The sequence below is a fragment of the Pantherophis guttatus genome, chromosome 15 (assembly GCF_059756535.1).
Source record: "Pantherophis guttatus breed Tessera chromosome 15, ASM5975653v1, whole genome shotgun sequence".
NCBI lineage: Eukaryota > Metazoa > Chordata > Lepidosauria > Squamata > Colubridae > Pantherophis > Pantherophis guttatus.
The window spans coordinates 9276552-9304435 of NC_142077.1; the positions used below are offsets into that span (position 1 = coordinate 9276552).

Sequence of the window (27884 nt, forward strand, 5' to 3'; positions counted from 1 at the left end):
CCGTGTGATCCCCAAAACTGTTTCTGGGCTGGATTTCCATTAAGAACGTGCCAGGCAGCCTTGGGGTGCTCCTCGCCCCCCCCACCCCAGTACTGCCCAGAGCAAATACCAGGAGGCCAGAAGGAATGACCCTAACCCTAACCCAGTGGTGAAATGTAAAATTTGTTACTACCAGTTCTGTGGGCGTGGCTTGGTGGGAGGGGTAATATGACTGAGTGGGCATGGCCAACTTTTTTTTTTTTTTTTTTACTTTTAAAAGCATTTTTTCTACAACCTCTTCGGCTGAAAAAAATGCTTTTAAAGTCTCTGACGATCCCAGCTGACTTGCCTGATCGGCAGAGGCTTTCTTTTTTTTTTTTTTTTAAGCCTCTGATGATCCCAGCTGAGCCGCGGGATCATCAGAGGCTTTTTTTTTTTTTTTACTTTTAAAAGCATTTTTTCAGCCAAAGGGGTTGTAGAAAAAATGCTCTCTGGATAGTTTTCTGACATCTCCTTATACCTCCAGGGCTGTCATTTCAATCCTCCACAGGGATTGGACTTCCACTCCCATAATTCCCCAGCCACACCAGTATCGACTTACGGGCTCCTACCTTCAAAACGACGCTATAGAGCAGGGGGTCCCCAACCTTTCGGACCTCAGGGACCACTAAAATTCATCATTGTAAACCCCGCAGTCCGCTAATATGAATTTTTAAGAAGATAAATAGTATTTAAAATATTAATATTAATATTTTAAAATTTAAATATTAATATTTAATATTAATATTTTAAAAATGCAAATGATGTTTCTGCGGACCTCCAAAATTTTCTCACGGACCACCAGTTGGTGACTGCTGCTATAGAGCACTGCACATCAGAACTAGACACAAGAACAGTTTTTTCCCAAACGCCATCACTGCTAAATAAATAATTCCCTCAACACTGTCAAACTATTCACATTAGGCTGCATTACTATTACTATTAGTCTTCTCATCGTTCCTATCACCCATCTGCCACTTATGACTGCATGAATAACTTGTTGCTGTATCCTTACGATTTATATTGATTGTTTCCTAGTATGATTCGATTGCTTATTTGTACCCTAGGACTATAAGTGTTGTCCCTTATGATTGACGAATGTATCTTTTCTTTTTATGTACACTGAGAGCGTATGCACCAAAGACAAATTCCTTCTGCGTCCAATCACACTTGGCCAATAAAGAATTCTATCTTCTATCCATCTATACCAGGGGTCTGTAACCTTAAACACTCAAAGAGCCATTTGGACACCGTTTCCCACAGAAAAGAAAACACCGGGAGCCACAAAACCCTTCCCGAGCCTGACTATTTCTTCAGCAGCCACAAAACTAGCATATGTAGTCGAATTAAACCCTGTTTTCTTTTGAAACGTTTCTTTTCTTGGATTTATCCATGGTTGGCCTACTGGAGGTTGAAAAGCTCAATAAATCACGTGCCGGCATTTTCTATTCGGACCCGCGTCCAGTGAATTAAACAACCTGTCTTTGAATGGGGCCTCGGGCCCATCCGTTGGACTGAACAAGACGGGGCACCCAAGGGGAAGCATTTGAAGAGGTTTTAAGTTAGGAAAACACGCACACAGACAAAAAGCAGGGAGACCCCGATCGTTTCAAACCGTGGTAAAAAGGCGTTTATTTTAAAAAAAAAAAAATTAACAGTCTTTTCCAAAAGGCAGGGAGACTTTAAAAAGAACAAATTGATGGGGGAGATCCATCCAGAGTTGGGGTAGCGCAGATTCCTTGCAAAAAAATCTTTTTTTCTTTTCTCAGAAGGCTCAATTCACTGCACCCCAGAGAATTTATGGGGAGGGGAAGGGAGGGGGGGGGACACATTCCTTTCCTGGTGCGATGGGGCAGAAGAGCTGTTTGGCACCACCACAAATTCCATCCCTTAAAACCACAAGGGCACATCTGGAAGCCATTGGCGGCCTTCCCGGGGATCCGATTACCAAAAGCAGATTGCACATCTGGATACCATTTGGCTTCGTGCAGGAGGAACACGGTGGAAAACCCCACATTTGCACTGGAGGAACCCTAAAATCATCGGATTTCCCACTCCAGCACCCCCCACACCCTGGGAGAGGGAGGGGGAAACAAACTCCCTTCGTGGCCATCCAGAACCAACCTTTCCCCAACGTGGTTAGACGGAGCTGCACAGAGACCCAACCGATCTGGAGGACGACTGCTTGGGGAAAGCTGATGGGAGATGATCTCTGGGCTCCTCGTGGAACCCCTTCGGAGGCGCTGATCAACCCCCCCACCCCCCCAAAGGCAGTCTGGGAAAGTCTTATTGCGGGATTCTGTGCAGAAGGTGTCAGCTTTGCCAAAAAGAGGGCTGGTGCAGGAAAGCTTTGCTGGCATTAAGGCAGGCAGAGGGTTCCTGTCAGGGCTTCAGAAACCCCTCGCCCCAAGGGGTTCGGGAGAACCTCTAGCTAAGATTCTGTGCAGTTCAGACAACCCCCAAATCCCACTCCTGGCTGGCCCCTCCCACCCCAGGAGTCCCCATGCGGCCTGTTTTGGATGCAGGCAAGTGCAGGCCGCACGCTGAGGCTCGGGGAAGACGAAAAATGGGCCTACTGGAAGTTTGGGCCCGTTTCTGGCCTCCAGAGCCTGGGGAGGCCGTTTTCGCCCTCCCGGAGGCTCGAGAAAAGCCTCCAGAGCCTGGGGAGGGCAAAAATGCCCCCCCTCCCCAGATGTGGTGCAGGAGGCTGACTAGGCCATGCTCACCATGGCCACGCTCACCCATTAACTGGGCACAGAACCCCTTGCTAAAATTTTTGAAGCCCACCCCTGGGGTAACCCCACTCCCCTCTTCTGCCAAGCAGCCCAGAAGCGGAGACATTGCTTGGTGTCTGCTTTTCAGCAACGTTTTCCTGTGCCCAGGACCTCAGAGCCCCCCTCTTCCAATTCAGCCCAGACAACTCTGGGGCTGAGGGCCCCTTGTTTTGGATTTGTGGGGGGCAGCCTAGTGTGGCCCCTGCTTAACTCTATAGCTCTGCCCTCATCCCCGCTCTTTAATTCGAAAAGGAACAGCTGACGAAAGGTGAACTGAGAGACAGATCAGCTGTGTGAGCTTCTGAGGAGAACCCCACGCCTCACGCCCGACACCCGAATGCCTGGCAGGGACCCCGGCAGATCCTGGCCCCGAAGCCAGAAGGGCATCTCACAAACCTCACATTTCCCCCTTCAAAGGGTGGGGGGGCAACTTACATACGCATCAAAACAAAAAATAATTGCCTTTCCCGAAATCTGTTCATTAGGAAGCGAGCGAGCGACAGTAAAACAAAGAACATCATAAATTTTTTAAAAATTCCATACGTTTCCCCCTTCCACCCCTCCACCCTCCCCCCAAAATTTCCAGTGTTCTGCAAGGCTGTAAAAATAATTTCCGTATTTTACAAAAAGCTGCGTTGTGTCCTGTAGTGTGTTGCGAGGCCAGTGTGGGTTAACGCAGCGGAGCGGTTCTCCCTTTGGAAAAAGTGGCAAAAGACTTTAAAAGCTGGCTCAGGTCTTTGCAAAGGAAGGATTGGCGCACCGACGAACGCTCTCGGTCCACGGGAGATGCGGTGGAAAGGTTTCTGTGGCGAGTGGGGTGCCACGTAAAGCGGTTTTCCGGAGTCCGTTTGCAGCTAAGAGTGAGGGGGGGGGTTTCAGGGAGCCCTGAAAGGGGCAGTCTCCCTCTTGTCCTTAACACGGAGGAAAGTGGAGAGCTAGACAGTTCTGCGTGGGTGCCCCCCCTTTTTTTTTTCCTGTGTGGGAGAAAACTCACCAAACTTCACATTTCTGTGGGGGATTCATAGGCGAACCGGGCCTGCACTGGAAGTGCTTGGAAAAGGCCCCGGAATTGGAGACTGTCCCGATGACTCGGAAGCGGGAAGGGCTGTGGGGATCCGTGACGAGTCCTTCGTGGGAGCTCTCCGGCGTACGGACAGAACACCAGACCTGAGAGAAGCGAGGGGCAAGAGACAGGACTCAGCGGGGCAGGCTGAGGGGTGGGAGGCTGAGAGCAGGGGGTTCGCAGGGGTTCGGGAGAACCTCTAGCTAAGATTCTGGGCAGTTCTGAGAACCTGCAAATCCCATTCCTGGCTGGACCTGCCCCACCCCTCCCCTCCCAGGAGTCCCCATGCGGCCCGTTTTGGATGCAGGTTAAGTACAGGGCACGCGCAGAGGCTCATGGAGGGTGAAAAACAGGCCTACTGGAAGTTTGGGAAGGCCGGAAAGGGGCCTCCAGAGCCTGGGGAGGCCATTTTCGCCCTCCTGAAGGCTCGAGAAAAGCCTCTGGAGCCCGGGGAGGGCAAAAATGCCTCCCCACCGTTGTGGTGCAGGGGGCCAACTAGACTACGCCCACCATGGCCACGCCCACCCAGCAACCGGGCAGAGAACCCCTTGCTAAAATTTTTGAAGCCCACCCCTGGCTGAGAGAGACCTTTGGGGGAGTTGTGGCGGGGAAAGGGGGAGAGAAGGGACTAGAACTCCCACCTGGGCAAAGGCGACGAAGAAAAGCTGGTCGTTGGTGAGGCCAAGGGCGGGCAGAGACGCCTCCTCCCCATTCTTCTTCACCCAGTTCCGATAGGCCTGCGGGCCAGGAAAGAGCAGAGTGAGCCGTACCTGTGGAGCCAGGCTGGAGCTCCCCACAAGGGCCGCACCCCTCAACTCACCCGGTAGGCGGCCTTCAGCCCCCCGTTGTCCGCAATGTTCTCCCCCAGAGTGTGCTTGCCATTCACGGCTTCTCCGTTGACGGAGTAGTTGCCATACTGCTCCACCAGGCACTGGGTGTGTTGCTTGAAGGCCTCCACCGAGGAGTTCTTCCACCAGGGACGGAGGTTGCCGTCCTTGTCGTATTCACGTCCTGCCAGGCCCGGGGAGGAGAAACACCAACAAAGATCAGAGCTGGTCTTGGTTTGCCAGGAAAGGAGAGCCAGGCCTGCCCAAACGGCCTGGAAAGATTTTGCTACCCAGGTCCGATTTATCCGTCGGAGGGAAAGCAGTGGCCCCGCTTCCCACCAAAGGAGCCTCGCGCGCTCACCTTGATCGTCAAAGGCGTGCGTCAGCTCGTGGCCCACCACGACGCCCAGCCCCCCAAAATTGATAGCCCTGTAAAAGAAGCCACAAGACAGAAGGGCTCGATTGGACAGTGTCCTGGCTGCATCTCACCTATCTAAGTTTCAGGAGCTGATTGGCAGATATTAGCGCGGAGGAGGGAAGGATTGGCATGTGAAGGAAGGGGAGAAAACACCTGATTGGACATTTACAGATAACCAGGGGATGGCCGGGATGGGGGTGGGGGAACGTAGAGGGAGGGATAAGGAACTTTCCTTTGTGTTGTTTGCACGGGAAAACCTCAGATTCGGCTTATACTATTTCTATAACCTGTTGTGGCCTGGGCCCTCCAGCAGCCAAATCAGAGGAGGAGGAGGCGGCGTGGGAGTCAGGGTCAGTATCCAGGCAACCTGAGAGCTCCGAGGGGGAAGAGGGAATGGAGCTGTCAGAGAGAGAGAGACAGAGACGGAGCCTGGGCTGTCCGCCAGCCCTCAGATGGAGAGTCAACAGGTGGCTGATGAGGAAGAGGAGGAACAGCTGGGTCCAGTGCCTGACGTGCGGATGCACAGAAGGCAGAGGAGAGGAGAGCAGTGGAAATCTATGGGCCGGTCCTCGGGATGGAAGAGCCACTGCTACTAATGAAGCCTCTCCCTAGCTCTGGGGATAAAAGGCAGGGGGCGGAGATCAATAGATGTGGCAGACAACTATTCATCTCCCCTGCCGGATGGACTTGTTAGCCTGCGGTGAGAGAGAAACTTTTTGCCGGAGCTGCTGGCGCTCCTCATAAAGGAATCATTGCTTCAACTACAGAGGGTTTGTCGTGTTTGAGGAGCTGGGTCAGGAACATAACCATTGAAGCTTCAGTAAAGTATATGCTTTACAAAAATCAAATCTTTCTTTGCTAGATGACCGAGCGGGACGGTTGACATCGTCCCCCAAAATGCTGCCCTGCAGCGTGCGTCTTTCGACCTATCAAAATCTTCTTCTTTTTTTTTTTTTTCATTTCAACATGGTTCAGTCCCCTTCTCCACCATCCAACCCCCATGAGATTTTGGCTGAGAGTGAAGGACGTCACTGGATGTTCACACACACACACACACCCCGATGCCTTTGGGCATCAAAAGGGGCAGCTGGTGCAGCTCCTGGAGGAAAACCGGGTGCCTCTGCCTTCCTCTCATCTTCCCACCCCCCCCCTGATGCCAAGAGACAGGAGAGGGGAGGCCTTTCGTACTTGGGGTAATTCCGCGTGTAGAACGGAGACTGCAGAATTCCCGCGGGGAAGATGACCTCGTTCTTGGTGGGGGAGTAATAAGCATTCACAGTCGGAGGGGTCATGCTCCACCTGGGGAAAGGTGAAAAACCAAGAGAATTCGTCAGGACCAAGGGCCAAGCTGCACGGCTCAGCTCTCCCCTTAAGCCGCCTCCTCCCCAATTCCTGGATCTTTGCATTTTGGAAAAAAGGCAAAGAAGAGCAAACTAAGATGACTCTAAGGCCTGGAGATTAAATAAATATACAAAGAACGGTGGCAGGAATTGGGTTTGGCCAGTCTAGAGAAAAGGAGGACTAGGAGCAGGGGTGAAATCCAGCAGGTTCTGACAGGTTAAGGAGAACTGGTAGCGGAAATTTTGAGTAGTTCGGAGAACCGGTAGCAGAAATTTTGAGTAGTTCGGAGAACCGGTAGCGGAAATTTTGAGTAGTTTGGCGAACCGGCAAATACCACCTCTGGCTGGCCCCCGAGTGGGGTGGGAATGGAGATTTTGCAATAGCCTTCCCCCAGGAGCGGGGAGGGAATGGAGATTTTGCAGTATCCTTCCTCTGCCACGCCCACCAAGCCACGCCCACCAAGCCACACCACGCTCACCAAGCCACACTCACAGAACCGGTAGTCAAAAAATTTGGATTTCACCACTGACTAGGAGGGACATGATAGCAGTATCCCAGTACTTGAGGGGCTGCCCCAAAGAAGAGGGGGGGCTCAACTTGTTTTCCAAAGGACCAGAAGGCAGGCCAAGAAACAATGGATGGAAACTAATCGAGGAGAGAAGCAACCTGGAATTAAGGAGAAACTTCCTAACAGTGAGGGACAATTAATGGGTGGAACAGAAGTTGCCTCCGGAAGTTGTGGGGTGCTTCATCACTGGAGGTTTTTAAGAAGAGACTGGACAGCCATCTGTCTGAAATGGGACAGAGTCTCCTGCTTCAGCAGAGGGTTGGACTAGAAGACCTCCAAGGTCCCTTCCAGCTCTATTCCTATTGATTGATTGATCTGGCCCAAGAGGACGGTTCTCGGGCGATTCCCTACTCACTGGTCGCGGTTCGGAGCCTTGCGAAGCTGGTCAGCAGCCACCCGGGCGGAGAAGTTGTAGAATTGCATGACGTTCTCGTAGTACAGGTCGGGCACGGGGTCGTACTGCCAAGAGGGAGAGCCTCGTCAGATCCAGATGCCCACCCAAGAGGGTTCCATGGAGGCGGTGCGCCCCCGCCCTCGCTCCCTCCCGCAAGGCAGGTGTGACACTCACGTCGTGGAAGACTTTGTCCAGCTCTTTGGGGTCCAGGATGAACTTCGGGTAGCCAATCATGTCATAGATGGCGTCGGCCTTCTCTCTGGCTGACCGCCTGGTCTCCTCGTCCATCCACCCAAGGCTGGCCAGGCTTTCCTCCAGCGCCCTTTTAATCTCCAAGATCATCTCCTCAGCCTGTGGGGAGAGCGAGGGTAGCCGGCCTTTCTCTGGCAGTGTGGGGGGTGCCCCAGGGCAGGAGGGCATCTGAAGCTGGAGGAGGAGCAAGGCTGCTCTAGGAAGGAGGAGGTCTCCTCTCTCCTCCTGGGTGGGAGGGAACCCCCGACCTGCTCCAGGGGAAGCCCATGACTCTGACGGGAACCCATGAAGTGAGAACCCGGAGCTGCCCACCTCTACCCTTCTTCTAAGAACCCCGCAAAAGAGGGGCAGCTGCCATGGCTCAAGCCAGGTTGGGTGGAGAAGGCATGCTTACGACGGCCCGGCTATCTTCGGCAAAGGTGGCCCTCACAAACATGGCGCCCAAGACGAAGCCCAGGCTGTTGTCTGTGTCGCCGATGCAGCGCTTCCAACGGGGTACGCAAGTCTGCGAGGGGAAGTGGGGGTGTCACTTGCACCAGCTCCGGCCTCTGGCTGCCCACTTAACAAGAGATGGCCCTGTCCCGTGGCCCTGTGCCGGAGTTGCTGTTTTGGGTTCAGGCGGCGGAGGAAAGGAGGGAGCATGGCCGGGCGGTGCCCAAAGGATGCCCGTGGCTGCAAGGCACCAGCCGTGGCGGGAAAAGCCTTCCGATCCAGGGTAGCCGAGAGCCAGGTGGGTGTGGTGCTGCAGGGCTGGTAGCTGGCAGCAGAGGGCGCTCCAGGGCAGCCAGTCCCGAGAAGCAAGGGGGGAGGCAGGGGAAATCTTTTCCCTCCCATCCAGCGGAACTCTCCCCCCATCCCCGGCAAACCCCAGCCACCGCGTCCTACATCCTCCTCTGCAGCCGAGCCCGGCACCCACCTTCTTCGATCCGTACATGACTTCGGTTAACTTCTCCTCCGCGTCTTGGAACCGCTGGTCCAAGAAATTCGCTCCTTTCCTCACCAGATGCCAAATCATGTAGTTACGCAACACCCTGGCACAGGCAAAAGAGAAGGGCTCAGGAAGGCGGGGAGGGATTTTCTTCTGCCCTGGCCAGGACCGCCCCGAGGTCCTCTGGTGCAGTGCCCCTCCCCCCCACCAAAGTTTCTGCCCCTCCCTCACCTCTTGTCCGTGTTCAGGATGAGCAAGGAGACGCGATGGAGATACTCCTGGGCGTAGACCACTACGGGCTCCGATTCATTGATCTCCACCGGGTCGAAAAATTCCTTGAGCAAGGGCATCCAGTCGATGGCCGGGGCCAGGTCCTTCCGGGGCAGAAAGGAGGAGCGGAGGGTCAGATCTCCACCTTCCTGCCTTCCACCCATTCGCCACTTGGGAACGTACAGCTGCCAGAGGATCAGACTGGCCCCCCAAGAGTAGAGCTGGGCTCAGGGACGCCGGGTTTGACTTCTATTTCTTTTTTAAGTCTCCTCTCGGATGGGAAGAAACGTACCCAGGAGACCTGGGATCCTCCTGCATCCTTGTTCTGACCCAGCTCCCCAAATACGACAAACCCTCTGAAGTTAACTCAAAGATTCCTTTGTTAGGAGCACCAGCAACCCCGGCAAAAAGTTTCTCTCTCACCGCAGGCTAACAAGTCCGGCCAGCAGATGAATAGTTGCCTGCCACATCTATTCATCTCCGCCCCTGCCTTTTATCCCCAGAGCTAGGATGGGGCTTTGCTAATAGCAGTGGCTCTTCCATCCCAAGGACCGGCCCATAGATTTCCACTGCTCTCCTCTCCTCTGCCTTCTGTGCATCCACGCGTCAGGCACTGGACCCAGCTGTTCCTCCTCCTCATCAGCTACCTCCAGACCTGGGAGCTGTTGACTCTCCATCTGAGGGCTGACGGACAGCCCAGGCTCCGCCTCTGTCTCTGTCTCTCTCTCTCTGACAGCTCGGAGCCCTCAAGTTGCCTTGATGCTGACCCTGACTCCCATGCCTCCTCCTCATTTGGCTGCTGGAGGGCCCGGCAGCCGACAGTCCACAATAATCCTCATCTGAAGGGCTACTTGGCACATTTTTCCACCCAAAGAAACAATGCTGGGATGCCCCCGTCCTTCATCCCTTCCCAAGGAGGCCAATCCGATGCAGAGTTGATAGCAGAGCCCCCAACTTCCCACCCACCCACCTGGCCACAGTCTGCCTCACCTTGAGCTCCGCAGCGGGCATTTTGTGATAAATCACTTCCTCATCCCGCAGCTTCTCCTGGGGAGTGGTGACATTGGCCAAAGCGGTCTCAAAGTCCAGGATTTCCTGCATCTGTGGCCGGATCGTGGCCTCCTCCTCCCCGCTGACCAGCATGCCAAGCTGGACCATGAAGTTCAGGTACGCTGCCAGCACCTGCAGGACCAAGGAAAGGGACATGGCATCATCAGCTCCACCGGGAAAGACCCTGCGTTTGGGCAGGACAGCAGTGCCAATGACGCCTCGGGTTCTTCACGGCTCTGGAGGGCCACAAAACAAGGCCATGCCACCCTCACAAGGTGACGGGCACAGTCTGGAAGGAGGGAGGCTTGTGCCTCTCAGTGGGCCTTGGGTGCAGGATGATGTTCTGCCCCAGCTACGGACCCCAAAGAACGCGGCACACGCAGAGTCTGTACAAACCTTAGTTTACTAAATTAAATCAGTCTTTTTCAAACAAAGGCTGTTAATTAACTTTCTTAACAGCCTACAAGAATCCAAAGAATAAATAATCGTAATCTTACTATGGTTGGCAGAAAGCCCAGAAGCGATTTGCAGAGAACTAAGATCAAGACGCGAAGGAGAGTGAACGAAGTTGTTCCCTGCAAATTGCTTCGGTCGGCGTTCCTCCTTAAATAGGCTAAGGGAGTGGCCAATTAGCCCCAAGCCTTACTCTCAAGGAGATCTCCTCCTGAGGAGCCACTCCTGCCTTTTGGCAGCTCTGCGTGCTGGTGCATCGAGAAGAGGCTCCTCCTCTTCTTCCTCTTCACCTATGGGAGCTTCTGGAGGTTCTGAAGGCCCTGGCTGAATCCCCGCCTCTGGCACCACACCTTCTCCAGCCTCCTCATTGTCTGACTCGAGTGCCAGCTACACAGGCTGCTGGCGCAGCACCACACTAGCCTCCTCGCTGTCGGAATCAGCTATTAGCTGCACAGGCCACTGATGGGCCACAACAGATGATGACTTACTTTCTCATTCTGGGTTTTGTTGAGGTAGTACTCCCTGGATGGCAGCCCCAGCCCCGACTGGTCAATCTGGAAGAGAAGCAGCAGCGAGAGAGGGGTGACCCTGGGCAGAGGGGGCAGAGGAGAGACGGTGGGCAGGTGATTCTGGGGGGTGGGGTGGGTCCCCTACCTGGATGATGTTGCTGCTGGAATTCTTGGAGTCGACGCTGACAGAGATGGAGAAGAAGGGAGTCAGTTGGTACTGGGCCACCAGAGCCAGCAGCATCTCATTGAAGCTGTCCTCTCCCAAGGGGGCGCTGATATTCCAGCCTCCAAGCTTGGGAGGGGGGGGAAGAGAGAGAGAGATCCCCTCAAGGTCAAGAGCAGGAGAGCCAAAGGGGCCCAAGCCCCCCCCACCCAGCCTGGCTTTCTTGTCATCCGGACTGAAAATCTTAAAAAGAGCATCAATTGCAAAGTTATTTTGTGCTCCGGGAGATGCCAGTTTGATTTAGTATTGGCTTCTGACTACACTTCCCATCACTCTGAACCGGACCCAACTCTGGCTGGGAGTGCTGGGAGCTGTAGTCCGAGGCATCCAGGATGCTGAGCGGAGGGCCCCGGAGCCTCTGTTCACTCCCACAAGGGTTTGGCCAAGGGAGCGCTTTGCGGAAGGCAGAGAGAGAGCTGGATGCTTCTGCCAAGCGAGGCCTTTGCTCCCAAGACCCATCCGGCTACCTTCTGGATCTGATCCATCAGCGGCCTGGCCTGCAGCTCCTCTATTCGGCTCTCGTTCATGCAGGACTGGTAATAACGCTGCACTTTGCGTTCGGCCTCGCTCAATGACGAGGTGGCCGTAGTGTTCTCTGCAGAGAAGAGAGACCAGTGAAGACTCCAGGCTCCTGCATCCCACGGCCCTTCCCCCGCCGGATTGAAAGGAACCCATGGGGCCTCCTCCTTGACCCTTCTTTTCACCCCACGCTCCAACATCTGAGATCTGTTTGGGGCTCAGTTGGGGAGAAGAGTCACTCCTTCCCAGGGAGGCCTCCCTCGAGGGGCACCCCACCCCCTCCTATGGGGCGCGGAAGATACCCCCAGCCTTGGCTGTGCAGGCTTTGCTTCAGTTTTGCTGGAGGGGAGGATCGGGCACTTCAGAAGACCAGACAGATGGACAGACAGGGCAGCCGTGGGTTTGGGCCGGATAAAGGAAGATAAGGGTCTGTAGCTATGGAAACCCCCTCCCCTCCAGACTGCGCCCCTCTTCACTGCCCAGAGAGGAATATTTAATCAGAGGAATTCTCCGCGCCCCCTCCTCTCCGCACATGAATGCATCTTTGGGGAGTGGGAGTGGGATCATTCCTGGGAAATGGCAAGAGGCCCAGTCATGGAAAAACTGAAGCGGGAGGGGTCTGTTGGGGAACGAAAAGACGCAGAAAAGGGAGAAACACACAAACAGAGAGAGAGAGAAAGACACACACACAAAGAGTTCTTCAGGGGTCTCTGTCCTTCTCTTTCCCTTGCAAAGACCATCCCCCCGGGAGAAAGAAACCCCCCCCCAGCCTCCAAAGAGGGATAATCTGGCACCCCCTCGCCCCTTCCTTTTTAGCCCAAGACTGGGGGGCTCCCCCCCTTTCAGTCCCCAGAAAGCATCTCGGCCCCTTTGCAAGCCACTCCAGAGGGGCACATCCAGGGGTGGGCTTCAAAAATGTTAGCAAGGGGTTCTCTGCCCAGTTGCTCGGTGGGCGTGGCCTAGTCGGCCACCTGCACCATGGCGGGGGGGGGCTTTTTGCATCCAGAGGCTTTCCTCGAGGCTCCGGGAGGACAAAGATGACCTCCCCAGGCTCCAGAGGCCCTCTGGAGGTTGGAAATGGGCCCATTTTTGCTCTTCCCAAACTTCCGGTAGGCCCATTTTTCTCCCTCCCCGAGCCTCTGAGTGTATCCTGCACTTATCTGCATTCAAAACGGGCCGCGTGGGGATCGGAGACAGCCAGGAGTGGGATTTGGAGGTTTTCCGACCTGCACAGAATCTCCCGAACCCTAGTAGCCCACCTCTGAGCACATCCCTAGCTGCGACCCCTGCCCCCAACCCACCCAGGAGGCTCTTGAGGGCTGCCAGGTTGTGTTCCCAAAGTTTGTTGAAGGTCCCCCAGCGGGAGTGGCCATCCGGGATGGGGTTGCTCTTGATCCATCCGCCGCAAGCATAGCTGAAGAAGTCCTCGCAGGGGTCCACGCCTTGATCCAGCGAGCTCAGGATGGAGCTGGTCACCGAGATGCAGGCCTGGGTCAGGCAGGGCTCTGAGGGGAGGAAGAGGAGGCTGCCGTCACCGCAGGCAAGGGTTGGGGGAAACCCACCCCGAAGGGGACAGGCCGGGCGGACGGCCAGCAGACTCACGAGTCTGGTACTGGAAGAGCAGGACGGCCAGGCACGCCAACAGACCCAAGAACAGGATAACCGTCAAGATCAGGAGGCGCTTCTCCGGCCGCGTCCGCTGCGCCCAGCAGCCCTTTCTGCCCCCTGGCCCGCGGAAGTTCACCTAGGAGAAGGAAGGAAGGAGGGAAACTCAGGCCCTCCAAGGCAGAGAAGCAGCAGCCCCCTCCGCCACAGGGCGCAGAGATGTGGAGAGCCCTCCCTGTCTCCTCGCCAGCTGCAGCTTCCAGAGCCTTGCCCAGGCTTCAAAGGAGACAGAAAGACAGCAAGGCACCCCCCTCCCTCCCTTCTCAGGGCTGCAAGAGAGCCAAAGCAGGAGCTTCATCCAACGTTAAGAGCACAACCGGGCCCCTCCGAAACAGGCCATGCGCTCAGCTGGGTGCCAGGGGCCACTTCTTGCCTCGGCTAAACAGAAAAACCTATAGAAGGAATAGATCAGACATCCAGCCCTTCCTTATCAATGGAGACCGAGTGGAGCAAGTGGCCAGTTTGAAGTTTCTGGGTGTTATCATAAAAAGAGGACCTGACTTGGGACAATCACATTGCAGCCCTGGTCAAAAGGGCCCAGCAGAGATTATACTACCCGAGACTTCTCAGGAAACAACAACTGAATGGAAAACGGCTGGTGACCACCTACCGCTGCATCAGTGGTGGGTTTCAACCGGTGTTACCACCAGTTCGCTTCATGCACGCGTTCTACGCGCAAAACGTTGCCTTTCAGCTGGGTTAAAAATGACTGAATATAAGGTATGTATAACGCAGGGATGGGCGGGAGGACCAAACTAACTGTCAGAGAGAACTGGTTTGCTCTCAGCTCACCATCGCTGCTACTGGCTCGCCCGAACCGGCCTGAACCAGTAGAAACCCACCACTGCGCTGCACCATAGAGATTATTTTAACTTCGTGCACCTGTGTATGGTTTGCCAATTGCACAGTGGCAGATAGGACAGCGCTCCAGAGGGTCAACGTCATTGCCCAGAGGATCATGGGATGCCCTCTCCCCTCTTTGGGAGAGCTTTATAGCTCCCGCTGCCTTAAGAAAATTCAAAACATTCTTAAAGATCCATCTCATCCTGGGCACCCCCCCCCCCTTTTTTTTTTTTTTAACTATTACCATCTGGTAGCCGGTACAGGATAATAAAAACAAGGACATTTGTTGGCTGAAAAACAGCTTCTCTCCCAGGGCAGTTAACTATATTGAATTCTACGGTATAATGCCATATTAATGCAATACCGGGTTTTCAATTTCAATTATATATAATGTGAAGAATGTGTGTCCGTGTTTTTATTTTTTTATAATTATAATGTACACTGAAGATGGCATTTAATTTCGTTGTACGAGGCGCAATGACAATAAACTAAACTATAAACTAAACTAAACTTCCCTTTCTGGGGGTGATGGGCGGGGGGACAGCAGCCCAGAGCAGAGACTGCCAAGGAAGGCCACACAAGACCTTCAAACCTCCTGCTGGGAAGGCTGATGTCCCGGCTTCAGTAGGGCGCATTGGACGGTGCTGCGGTGATGGCTGAGGCTGCCCATCCCCCCCCATCGACAGCCGCAGATTTTTTTTTGGCCTTGGCTGCCCAGCTTTTCGCCTTCTGAGCTGCCCGGAAGCCTCTGAGATCACAGAGTGGGTGTGACCGTTCAAATCAATTAAAAGAGAGAAATGGCATTCCCAGAATAAGTGGCCGAAAGGGCCCTCCAGGCAGAACCGGGAAGGCCGGATTAAGGAGCTGCTGACTTTTGGGCTTGACCTCAGGAAGGGCCCCCGGCACGCCCACAGAAGCAATAGTGGCCTCCTCCTCCTCTATGGCAAGGGAGCCAGAGGACAGGTTTTCCCGCAGGCAGCCCCCCCCCTTCTGGTGCAGGGAGGGAGGGCAGGAGGGTTTGCGGCCACTCCTGCTCTGCCTTGGCCAGACCTCCTCCGTCAAAGGAGGAGGAGGAGGAAGAGGGCCAGGGAGCTGGGAGGGAAAGGGCAGGAGGCGGGCAGCAGGGAAAAAGAAGGTCTGGGAAGGCTCAGAGACTCCCAAGCGGCCCCCAGAGCAGAGTCAAACGAGGAGTTTCCGCCTCGGCTGCTGCTTCGGGGCTGCGGAGACTTTTCCGCAGAAGGAATTCTGACTCTGTTTTGCTCCCCCCAAAAACAGCCTGCGGTGCCATGTTTGACACAGAAAGAGCCTGGTGGCTCAGCAGACTGACAGCATTGTGATTAACACCAGCTGTCTGCAATGACTGTAAGTTCGAATCTCGCCAGGCTCAAGGTGGACTCAGCCTTCCATCCTTTCTAAGGTAGGTAAAATGAGGACCCAGTTTGTGGGGGCAATAAGCTGACTTTGTATAAATATACAAAAGGATGAAGGCTATTGCTTAACGCATTGTAAGCCGCCCTGAGTCTCCGGAGAAGGGCGGCATATAAATCAAATTTGAAAAAATAAAAAAAATTAAAAATTAAAAAAAAACAGTGCGAAAGCAAGGAGCGAACGAACAGGGAATGGCTTGGGCAAACGAGGGCACCTCCTGAGCTGACCCTTTCTCTACTTGTGTCCCCCCCCCCCTCAAGAGGCAGGGGTCAGCCCAGGGCCGAGCGGAGACTAAGTCTGGGCAGGCAAAGATTCGGGAGTGGGAATTCCAAACACCAGCAAGGCCACAACTGTTTTTGGGCCCAGGAGGCTGCAGAACGGGGGGTGGGGGTGGGGGGTTCGTGCGCACATGTGTGTGGGGAACGTGGGGGGGTTGCACATGCATGTGCGGGGCGACGTGGGGGAGTCGTGTGCACATGCGTGGAGGGCACGCATTGCATTACGGGTGCCGGCATACACGCGTGCCCTGTTGAGTGCACACTTTTCACACACGAAAGAGAAAAAGGTTAGCCTAAAGGAAGTCTAAAGGAAGCAGAGGAGGCTCATCTCCTGCCCTTCGCCTTAGGGCTCTGGGCATCAAGAGAAGCGAGCAAACCCAAGAGAAAGCCGGCATCATTTCCCACCTCCCGCTTTCTGCTGATGGCTAATCTTTTTCTCTTCGTGTGCACATGCTGGCATCCATAATGCAATGCGTGGCCCCCCCACATGCACGCATGACCCCCGCCACGTCCCCAGGTCCATGTGCGTGTGACCCCACCACGCTCCTCCTGCACATGCGCCCGTGATGCCCCACCTCCCCATTTTGGGCCTAGTACACCTCCCTGCGGCCTCCTGGGCCCAAAATGGGCCGGAGTGTGTGTGTGCTCCCCCAGCATTTACACATGCGATCCCCGGTCCCCTGTGCATGCACAGCGTCTCCCACGTGCACCACGCCCCCCCCCCCGCGCATCCCGAAAATCAGCTGGCCAGCGGGAGGCGCGTGCACGCATGCACAGTAAAGTTGGGCGACGGCACGCATGCCCACCGAGTGGCACGCGTGCCATAAGTTCACCGTCCCGGTGCTAGGGGAATCCCACCCTCCCGTCATGGCTCCCGAGATGTGGCGGAAGACCGGGCAGCTTGGCCAGGGCAACAAGGGCAGAGTCGAACCCGTCCTTCCCATGAGTCTCTCGGCAGCCCTACAGCGGATTAGACAAAGCTGGGGGTGGTGGATTTCAGGGGTCTTTAAGGAGGTGGGGCTGAGTCCCAGGCAACCCTCTGCCGAGATGGGGGTGGGGCTACCCTCAAGGGTGAAATGCTTCCGGATCGGACCGGATCGCCCGGCCCAGTAATGATCTTGGCCGTTGGTTTGGCGATCCGGTAGCAATAGCGGAGTGTCATTACTTCCTGGTTTTAACCAGGAAGTAATGTGATTTTTTACCTTCTGTGCATGCTTTGCTCGTGCGCACTTCTGAACCGGTAAAGAAGGTAAGTAGATTTTACCCCTGGCTACCCTCCCTCCTACCGTGCCTTTTCTCACCTGGACCCCATTGGGGTAGATCTCTCCTTCCAGAGAGTCCACCAGCTCCTCTTCGTCCAGGGTGGCCCGCTTGTAGGTGGACATCTGAAAAGCAAAGGGCAGAAAGAGGCTCTCAGCACATCTGGGCCCCACACCGGGCTCTTGTGCCCCACCTGGCCCCACACATTGCGCACCTGGAGGGGCCTACTCTGACCACAAAGCAGCCAAGCCCTCCCGTAAAGGTGGCAGTGGGGTCCCAGTGTGCAATTCCCTCCTAGCCTCAGTATCCGTCCGTCCGTCCGTATCCCCACCACCGCCCCACGCTCGCTCCCTTCTCCCCACACAGCTCAGACCTCCCTCCTCCTGCTGCTGTTGCTGGAGTGGGATGGCCTTTGGGCAAGGAAGGGCTGGCAAGAGAGCTCCAAAACAGGAAGCCCATCCAGGCAGGCGGATACCCGGGGGTTTGTGAAGCCGCATTCCTTTCGGAGAGGCGCTTCCTGGAAAGCCAGCTCCACAACTGCCTGCCCCTCCCCTGCCTGCCCTCCTTTCCCTGCCCGCCCACCGGAGATGCCCGTTGTCTGGAGATGGGAGGCCCTGCCTTGCCTCTCGGCGCCAAGCCGGCGGGCACGTGGCTGCCCAATGCTTGAGCAGACTCTGCCGGGACCCCACCACCTCCCGCCCTCCAGGGCTGCCCAGCCTTGACCTGGCACTGCCCCACCGCACTTTTCCAGCCCCACAGCTCCGGTTAGGCTCCGAATTTGCCCGAAGGGGTGACATAAAAGTGCGGCTACCTCACTGACCCAATATTGTCTTCTCCCTGGGGTCCAAGGGAAGTTGGCTGAGCACCCCTAGGGAAGGTTCCCCCCCCTCTTCCATCCCCCTGGCTCCTGGCACAGCGTCTGGTAGGCTTATCTATCCCACTCGGCTTCCTGTTTCAATGCTGGTGGCGCCTGGGCTGATACAAGGCTCCAAGGCCGGAGCTCGCGAGACTCCGTGGCTTCTCTCCTTGGACCCTCAGCCCAGCCCCAAGCGCCAGCCCAGCCCGTCTCCAGACACATGTTCTGGGGAGGTGCCACACAAGGGGCAACATCAATAGCAATTCCAGAAGCCCCAAGGTGGGACTTTCTGAAGCAGACCAAGACAGGAGTTGGCAAAGCTTCCTTGCTCAGGGGCAGTGTATCTTTCAGTGGCCCAGAGAGAGGCTATTGCCACATCTCGGAGGGAACCTGGAAGGAACCAAACCGGGCCGTTTCCCTGCAGGCAGAACAAGACCGTGATCTGCTCATTAACTAAGTTCCTAGCGGGCTCAGGGCGACGTGTAAACCAGAGCCTGGGGAATCGCAGGCTGTAATTCTCTCGGGAGGAAAGTCTGGCTAGAGACAGACCTTCAAGCTGAAGCTTCCTTCTCACGAGAGTGAGACCAGCTGGAAGCCCTGAGGGGTCTCTCCTCAGCCTCCCCCCACCCCCCAGCTACTGCTGGGGAAGCAGCGCCTCGTCGCCCTGCCGCTGATGCTTCCCGGCATCAGCGGGGGTCCTGTTTGGCTCTGCCCAGCTACAGAACGGCCCCCGCCCCCGCCCCCCACTTGCCAGCTCTTCTCAGGAAGAGCCCACAAAAAGCTTGTTTACCGAAAAGCCTTCCCAATCCCTGTCCTACCACTTCCGGCTGGGCTGGCTGGCTGGCTGGCTTCTCAGCGGCAGCCTTTTCCTCCGTCCCAGCTCTTCTTGCAAATCTTTCCTCTCCCACCCACCGCAATCTCTACCGGAGAAGCTGCCGGGGTAGGAACTAAGCTTGGTCAGCCAACCGGCAAATTCACCCTGACAGAATCAAGGCGGAAGGAGAAATCTGCTCCCGTCCCACGTTCATTCATTCGTTCGGAGAGTAAGGGAAGGCGAGCGAAGCGGGTGAGGGGGATATCAAGGAAATAGCCTTGACCGAGGGAGATGCTCGCCCCCTGGCCAAAGACTTCCAGGCCAGGCCAAGCAATGCTTCCTTCAATTCAAAGGGGTGGGGGGTGTGCTTTGTGCTGGAGGGAGGAGGAGGAGGAGGAGGGGATGCCTCTTTGCCCCTTGACCTTATTTGGGGAAGACACACACGCACACTCGTTGCTGGCTGTTGCACCGCCAGCCAGCCGGTGGATCTTCTTACAGGGTAAACAAGCAAGGAATGTTGTCCAGCTCAGAAGAGCAGCTGGTGCACCTGACTGTAGCCCAAGCAACGTCAAGGAAGGGCCCCATGGAGTAGCCAGCCTTCCCATCACACACACACACACACACACACACAGAGAGAGAGGGAGGGAGGGAGGGAGGGAAAGACGGAGGGAGGGAGAGAAAGAATACAGAACAACAAGAGTTGGAAGGGATCTTGTAGGTCATCTTAAGCCTGGAGGACTTCAACTCCCAGAATATCCCAGCCCACCAGGCTTAAAGTTGCCACGGTTGGAGACCCCTGATCTACTCAAGTAGGAGACCCTGTACCAATTATACCACACACACATACGCAAATAAATTCCCCTGGAATTAATTGCAAATGGACCACCAGGGAAAATACGTGCCGTCCCAACTCTCCTTCTCTACAGCTGACCCTCTTCTGAGGACGCAGAGTTATCCCAGACCGCCCCCCCATCCCAAAGAGGCTCACCGCAACGGCTGCTGTAGCTGGGATGTTTCCCCCCCCCCAACAAAGCGTCTTCCTTCGGCCGAAGACCAGGCGCACGTGCTGGAATTTATGTAACTCGCACCGCCCACCCTATCCAACAACGGGAACCTATAAAGGGAGAGCGAGTCACAGGCCAGCCTGGTGGAGGCTCAAGGAACGTCCCACACGAAGGCCGGCCGGAGGAGCAAATGAGGCCTCTGGTCAACAAAGAAGCCAGGAGGGAAAGGAGGGGTGGGTGGGAGGAGAAGGCAAAAGGGCCACCCGCTTCTCAGCATTGTCTGGAGGCGGGGGCCAAAACCCACTCAGCTCAGCTGACTATCTGGGCCAGATTTTCCCACCCGCTTCTCCCCCATCACCCCACAGACAACTGGCTCAGCTGCTCCTTCCGAATTAAAGAGAACAACCTTCCCCCTTCTGAACCAAAGCGGGGAAGGGCAGCTTCTGACCCCCCAGGCCACGAGCAAGGAATGTGGGGTGGCTGCCTCTGCCCCCCCATAACACATTCTCCCTCGCCAAAACCACTGGCTGCCCACGAAGAAGCCCTGGGCCAAGAGGACGCTAGCCAAACCCTAACCTCGGTATTCCTTCCGTCTTCTGAAAATGGGCAGTCCTCTTTGCAAGAACGACCCACCCACCGTGCCTGAGCAGGACACCAAATCATTGCAAGAAACAAAACAATTCTTCCCACATGTGCCCCCCACCACACTCCAGTTCAGAAACGGCACAAAACCAATGCTGGCGACAAGCTTGCCCAATTCGGACGCTCTCCAAAGCCTCTGGCGCGTAACCAGCATGCCTCAAAGGGAGTTCTCCCACCATCACCCTTCCTCCTCCTCCTCCCACGGAGCCCACCCCCCAAAAAATAGAGCCGACCACAAACATGTCCCAGAAGGCAGAGGGTCTTCCTCCATCAGCCAGCTGGGATTCCTTCTTCAGTAGGTGCCCTTCCACTTACATTTTGGATGGTTTAGGGGTGGGGAATTTTGGGTGGGTGGGGTGGTGTCTGGGGATTGCCATGTGTGTTGGGCTTGGTCTCTGTGTTGTGACCCAGGCCCAAGTAGGTATTATCAGATGCAATCAGTTCAAAAACAAACAGACTTTATTAGAACAGCTGAGGATTAACTCTTTCTCAGGGTCGTCCAAACTAAATCAAAACAAATTCCTCATAACACAATTCTTCACCCTTATCACCAACCTTGGGTCTAATTAGGCAACCTGCCAAAGGCTTTTCTTTGTTCAGGAGCAGAAGACACCGACAAGAAATAAATGCAACAAGACAAGAAGCAAATCTATCAACGTTGTTTTCCGATAAAGAGCCCAAGAGCCGTTGCTGGTCTTTTAAGCCTTATGGGAGGGGCCAATCATCTCTTGGTCCTACTCCAGAGTCGTCCTTTTAGCTTTAGCTGCTCCTGCCTTCTGGCAGCTCTTCTCATGCGTGCACTAGGAACAGGCTCCTCCTGTTCCTCTGCCTCTCTGCTGTCAGCCTCTGGAGGCTACAGAGTCCACAAATCACTCCCCGATGGCCCTGGCCCCATCTCTGCCTCTGACGCAGAGCCCTCATCCGGGCCTTCCCCAGCCTCCAGGACTGGCCCCTGTTCTTCCTCAGCCTCATCACTGTCCGACTCCGCTGCCAGCTCCGCAGGCTGCTGGCGGACCACAACACTCTATGGATATGAAATAAAAGCTGGTTTCGTTCTTACAAAAACTCAGACCAATGTTTTATCCAGTGAGGACAAACCATTCGCTTCTCTCTTTAAAAGACGGGGCCTTCGGTGCCAAGCTTGCGGGGGAGACTCCATTCTTGGGGAGCCTAAAAGCCAAGCCTTCTCCGAAGGGTTAGGACTCCACTTTCCGGAAGCCTCAGCCACCTGATTTTCCCACGCCTCCAGCATTGCCTGCAAATGCCCACCAGTGGGTATGCGCGCTGCACTCGCACACACACCAAACTCGCACTTCCGTGCATGCTCGTTACGATCGAAAGTTACCTTCTACTAAATCCAGAGTGAGTAAAACAGCTGAGGAGCGCCTATCAGCTGGGCTTCAAACAAAAGAAATATACCGTATTTTTCGGAGTATAAGACGCACCTTAGTTTTTGGGGAGGAAAATAAGAAAAAAGCTGATTGGCAGGTGGGAATACCCCCAATCACCTGTTCCCAGATGTGAATTTTAGCAACAGGTTCCTTGGTTGTGAGCTCTGGGTCTTTCTTTTTTTTTTTTTGCCTCTAGAACTTCTGAAACTGTTTGAGAAAAAACTTTATTTCCTGCCTCTGAAAGCCTCCAAAACAGAGCTTCAAAAAAAAAAGCCTCTAAAGCTCTGTTTGGGGGCTTCTTTTCTGAAACTTCTTTTCTGATGCTTTTTTCAGCCGCTGAAACCTCCATTTGAGAAGCTCGGGTGGGGCTACATTCGGAGTATAAGACGCATCCAGATTTTCACCCTCTTTTTGGGGGGAAAAGGTGCATCTTATACTCCGAAAAATAGGGTAGGTAGGTTATAGCGCAGGGGCGGGCAGGCCCATCTGATCTTCGGCGCAAACTTGTTCGCTCTCAGCTGATCGTCGGAGGTACTGGTATGCCCGAATCAGTCAGAACCGGCTGAATCCCATCCCTGATGCCCACCGTTTCCAGTGGTGGGTTCCTCCCGGTTCAGTCTGGTTCGGCCGAGCCGGGAGCAGTGACAATATGACGTCACCGAACCAGTTCTTCCCCCCCCCCGCCCTCCCACCCACCCACGTTATTCTTACCTTTTATTTGGTCCCACCCCCAATCTATTGCTGCCTCCTGAGTCCCAGCTGATGACTAGAGGGAAAAAAAACTGTTTAAATTCTTGCCGCGGGGCTTCAAAGGGCCGCCCTACAGCTGATCAGTGTTAAAAGCAAACAAATGAGTCGGGTCGTTAAGTGCGAGGACCTTCCAGAAATGACTCTGACCAGCTAGCCACGCCCACCTAGTCACACGACCTCCAAGCCACACCCACAAAATAAGCCACGCCCACAGAACCGGTAGTAAAAAAAATTAGAACCCACCCCTGACCCTTTCCCTCTCTATCGCCCTCCCCCCAGCACCATCCAGACCCCAGAGATTTAGTCAGAGGATTTTCCCAGCCCACAGGAGACGCCATTCCTTGCAAGAAATATTCCATGCCAACAGAGAGATTCCTGGGAAAACCACCCTGTCTCATCTCGTCTGCTAGCATTCCATTCCCCACCATCCAGTCAGAGCTGAAGAAGCTTCTCGGGATGAGAAGCGAAATGTCTTCGAAGAAAAAGCAAGCAAGTCCAGTTGCCTCTTGGAAAAAAAGGCATATTTGGGCTACCAGCAGGGATCTGTTCAACATCTCACCTCTCTTCCCCCTCCTCCCCAACACTCCTCTGTCCTGGGAAATGGCAACTGGACCAGAAGACCACCTGCTTCCTACTTGACCAAAGCTAGAGAGCCCCCCTAGGACGTGGGGCCCCCCTAGGTCAGGAGCTCAACAAAGGCCTTCCTGGAGAAGACAGTCTGGCTGGTAGGGGTCCTGCTCAAAAAGACATTGCTGTGTCCTTCCACCTGCCCAGGAAGATGGATTGGAGACCCACCCAACCTCTTTAAAAGTTAAAGGTTCCCCTTGCACACATGTGCTAGTCGTTCCCGACTCTAGGGGGCGGTGCTCATCTCCGTTTCAAAGCCAGAAGAGCCAGCGCTGTCCGAAGACGTCTCCGTGGTCCTGTGGCCGGCATGACTCAACGCCAAAGGCGGACAAAACGCTGTTCCCTTCCCACCAAAGGTGGTGCCTGTTTTTCTACTTGCATTTTTTTTTTTACATGCTTTCGAACGGCTAGGTTGGCAGAAGCTGGGACAAGTCACGGGAGGTCACCCCCGTTATACGTGGCCCCGGGGATTTGACCCGCTGAACTGCCGACCTTTCGATCGACAAGCTCAGCGTCTCAGCCACTGAGCCACCGCGTCCCTAACCTCTTTAGCAGCCTGAAAAATAAGGGAGTGTTGTACTCTTGTGTACGGCGACACAAGGGAAAATGGGCAACGAAGCCCAGAGGCGTTTCTGGTCCTGAATCACTTCCTGTTCGAGTTTCTCACTGGGCCTGGAAGAGAACAGGCCGCGCAGTTCCCACTGCAGCCGCCAGCAGGGCTCCGTTCCCACTGCAGCCGCCAGCAGGGCTCCGTTCCATCTGGACCGGCTCCCCTTCCTGGGGTTGAGCGAGAGGCAGAGAGCCTCCGTCCCTGCAAGAGGAAACGCTCTTGGCAACTTGGCAAAGCCAGGAAAAAGCAGCACAAGCCGCTCGGCCCCAGCAGGATGCTCGCTGCCCTCCCAAGGAGCGACCCGTGGCTTCACCAATGCAAGGGCCAGGCAGCCGTCAGGTTGAAAAAGGGCCCAGAGCATCAGCTGTGCATCCCTACCAGCCCCGGAACCCAACCCAAGGCAAGGAGAAGGCCTAGGGCAGAAGTCGCCCTTCTGCGGGCGGACAGACAGAAGTGCTGACGGCAGCTGCGGGAGAAGACGGGGTGCGTGTGCCACGACGGCTACAGACGAGAGGATGAACTGAGCAGTGGTGAAAGCCAATTTTTTTTTACTGCTGGTTCTGTGGGCGTGGCTTGGTGGGCGTGGCAGGGGAAGGATACTGCAAAATCCCCATTCCCTCCCCACTCCTGGGGAAGGATATTGCAAAATCTCCATTCCCTCCCCACTCCAGGGGAAGGATACTGCAAAATCCCCATTCCAACCCCACTCTAGGGAAAGAATACTGCAAACTCCCCATTCCCTCCCCACTCCAGGGGAAGGATACTGCAAAATCCCCATTCCCTCCCCACTCCAGGGGAAGGATACTGCAAAATCCCCATTCCCTCCCCACTCTAGGGGAAGGATACTGCAAAATCCCCATTCCCTCCCCACTCTAGGGAAAGAATACTGCAAAATCCCCATTCCCTCCCCACTCCTGGGGAAGGATACTGCAAAATCCCCATTCTCTCCCCATTTCAGGGGAAGGATACTGCAAAATCCACATTCCCACCCCACTCCAGGGGAAGGATACTGCAAAATCCGCATTCCCTCCCCACTCCCAGGGGAAAGATACTGCAAAATCCCCATTCCCACCCCACTCCAGGGGAAGGATACTGCAAACTCCCCATTCCCATCCCACTCCTGGGGGAAGGATACTGCAAAATCCCCATTCCCTCCCCACTCCTGGGGGAAAGGTACTGCAAAATCCCCATTCCCACCCCACTCTGGGGGCCAGCCAGAGGTGGTAATTGCGGGTTCTCCGAACTACTCAAGATTTCCGCTACCGATTCTCCCGAACCTGCTGGATTTCACTCCTGGAACTGAGGCTTTAAAAAAAATCACACTTCCTGCCCCGAAGCAACAAAAGATTCACCGTTGCCTCAAGGCTCACAGGAGGCACAAAACCGCTTTACGCGCCTCTTTTCCAAACTAGTTCTGCCCGCTACGAGACTGGGCCACCTTACCCGTCAGTTCTCCAAAAGTACGTTCTGACTGCTCCCCTGTGTAGGGCGTCGGAAGGCAGTCGGAAGGGGCCAAGGCTTCCCTCTCTTAGCCAGAAGGGAGACTGGGAAACAGCTGCTGAGCGGTTGCTGTTTACTGTCTTCCCGGTCCCCATCCCACCCACCCCCAACCTTTCCTGGCACCAGGCGAGGAGGAGACGTCAAGCGGCGTCAGCAATCAAGAGGAAGCGTTCCAGGTTTTTTCCACCTACGTAACTCATCTAAAGGCCCCAGGAGGAAGAGAGTCCAGGACCCAGCTAGGTGGAGAGACAGGGGGCAAAGATCACAAGAGGCCTCTTAAGAGAAGACGGCTGGAAGGAACAAGGGCACCGGTGGCCTCCGTTCTCCCCCTTCTCTCAAGAGGGCCGCTCTGGCCAGGCGCCCCAGGATCGCGGGTTTTGCTTGCAAAAGGCCTTGGAGCCAGTAGTAAAATCCAATATTTTTTTACTACCGGTTCTGTCGGCGTGGCTTGGTGGGCATCACAGGGGAAGGATACTGTAAAATCTGCATTCCAACCGCATTCCAGGGGAAGGATACTGCAAAATCTTCATTTCAACCCCACTCCAGGGGAAGGATACTGCAAGATCTCCATTCCAACCCCACTCCAGGGGAAGGATACTGCAAGATCTCCATTCCAACCCCACTCCAGGGGAAGGATACTGCAAGATCTCCATTCCAACCCCACTCCTGGGGGAAAAGGATACTGCAAAATCTTCATTTCAACCCCACTCCAGGGGAAGGATACTGCAAAATCTCCATTCCAACCCCACTCCAGGGGAAGGATACTGCAAGATCTCTATTCCCTCCCCACTCCTGGGGATGAAAGGATACTGCAAAATCTCCATTCCAACCCCACTCCAGGGGAAGGATACTGCAAGATCTCTATTCCCTCCCCACTCCTGGGGATGAAAGGATACTGCAAAATCTCCATTCCAACCCCACTCCAGGGGAAGGATACTGCAAAATCTCCATTCCAACCCCACTCCAGGGGAAGAATACTGCAAGATCTCTATTCCCTCCCCACTCCTGGGGATGAAAGGATACTGCAAAATCTCCATTCCAACCCCACTCCAGGGGATGGATACTGCAAAATCGCCATTCTCACCCCACTCTGGGGCCAGCCAGAGGTGGTATTTGCCAGTTTGCCAAACTACTCAAAATTTCCGCTACCGGTTCTCCAGAACCTGATGGATTTCACCCCTGCTTGTACCGAAAACTAAAGTAGCCTTGCTGGAGGGGAGTTCTGGCAAGATGTTTGGGGTGGGGGAGACAAGAGCACCTGATGGGGCTACCCCAGCTAGCAGGAGCCTCAAACTTTGTATGCCCCCCTGTCTCTGCACCTACAACACTGCGGACCCTCCAGAGAGGTGGGGGAGCTTCGTTCCCTCAGGTGACACTGGAAGATGAACAGAAGACGGCTGGGGTGGTGGGCTCATCCCTTCCTTTCGTCCCCAATTCTTCTAACAGTAACTGAGTTGGAAGGGACCTTGGAGGTCATCTAGTCCAACTCACGCAAGAAACCTGTACTAGGGATTCGAACCGCCGACCTTTCTGATGGACAAGCTCAAGTGTCTTAGCCACTGAGCCACCTAGTCAGTCCGGGGCCATTGACCATTGCGCTAGCGATGAAGGGCCAATGAGGTGGGGGGGAACGCGGCGGGCCCTCCAATCAGGGGCCAGCGGGAGTTTTTGGAGGGAAACTCGCCTATAAAAGGGGGGGCGGCTGAGGGTGCCTGACCAGAGCTGAAGTGAAGAGCCAAGAGGAGGGAACCCCGAAGACTCTGCGTAGGAAGCCCGAATTCTCCCGAAACCCCGAGAGAAGAGAAACATCGCTCCGAAGACCACCTCTGCCTGCTCGCGGGCAGGACCGGCTCCTCGGAAGCACCGGCGACCCGCGAGACCTTCCAGAGCTCGGCCCGGGAGCCCATCCCGCGGAGAACGTCGGCCAAGAAGAAGAGACTCCCGGCCAAGCCTCGCTCGCAGTGCCCCGTCACGGTCCCCCCTGAGGAAGGCGGCTTCTCCCTCCCTACCGGGGAACTGAACCGAACGGCCAGCCCCGTTTTCCAGTCCGGGCAGCTTAATAAACACGCCAGCCGGCCCGGCTAAACAGTGAAGCCGAGGCCATGCGCGGAAAATCTCGTCAGGAGCCCGGGCAGCGCCTCAGGCCCGAAAGCTCGCTGGCCGGAGGGACGCCGGGCATGTGCGGCTCCGCCCTTGGCTCCACGCGCGGCCTCGGGAGAACGCACCATGTTGGGCGAAGGAGTGGGGGGGAGGCTGCCGTCCTCCCAAGAAGCGTCTGGGGCCTCGGGGAGGAGGGAGCCCCGGGTACACCGCGGTTGAGCTTTCCGGACGAAGCGAAGCAGGCAAACTCATGCTCGCTGAGGACTAGCCGCGTGGAGAGGACAGGAGGAGAAGGAGGGCTGGGGCGGGAGCTCCGCAGGGCATAGCGGGAAGGGTCCCATATATCAGCCCCCCCCCCAAACCCCGACCTCGCCTTTTCCCCGGCTCACCATGGCCGTCGTCTCCTCAGAAAGGGCTCCTTTCCTCCGCGCCCCTGGGTCAGCCTGCGGGGCGGCCGCCGCTCGCCCCCCTCGCGAGGACGCCCCCGAGTAAACCGAGCGGCACGGACG

At 55.4% G+C, this 27884-nt stretch overlaps 1 protein-coding gene across 11 annotated transcripts; it reads right to left on the reverse strand.

Moving 5' to 3' along the window:
• Positions 1 to 1622: 1622 nt before the first annotated feature.
• ECE1 (endothelin converting enzyme 1) lies at positions 1623 to 27851 on the reverse strand. 11 transcript variants are annotated; one of them, XM_034404719.3, is made up of 18 exons: positions 27765 to 27851; positions 17123 to 17206; positions 13210 to 13351; positions 12909 to 13112; positions 11556 to 11683; positions 11011 to 11157; positions 10845 to 10910; positions 9844 to 10035; positions 8815 to 8957; positions 8572 to 8686; positions 8050 to 8160; positions 7578 to 7754; positions 7365 to 7468; positions 6289 to 6399; positions 5044 to 5111; positions 4676 to 4866; positions 4497 to 4592; positions 1623 to 3959 (listed from the first exon to the last, which is right to left on the reverse strand). In XM_034404719.3, exons 1-18 carry the CDS (start codon positions 27765 to 27767, stop codon positions 3783 to 3785), a joined length of 2259 nt encoding a protein of 752 aa, XP_034260610.1. In that variant the 5' UTR covers positions 27768 to 27851; the 3' UTR covers positions 1623 to 3782. The 11 variants fall into 11 exon arrangements, with proteins under 11 accessions (XP_034260610.1, XP_087735172.1, XP_087735174.1 ...); XM_087879046.1 differs by lacking the exon at positions 27765 to 27851 and adding an exon at positions 27501 to 27718; XM_087879048.1 differs by lacking the exon at positions 27765 to 27851 and adding an exon at positions 27285 to 27454.
• Positions 27852 to 27884: the final 33 nt, after the last annotated feature.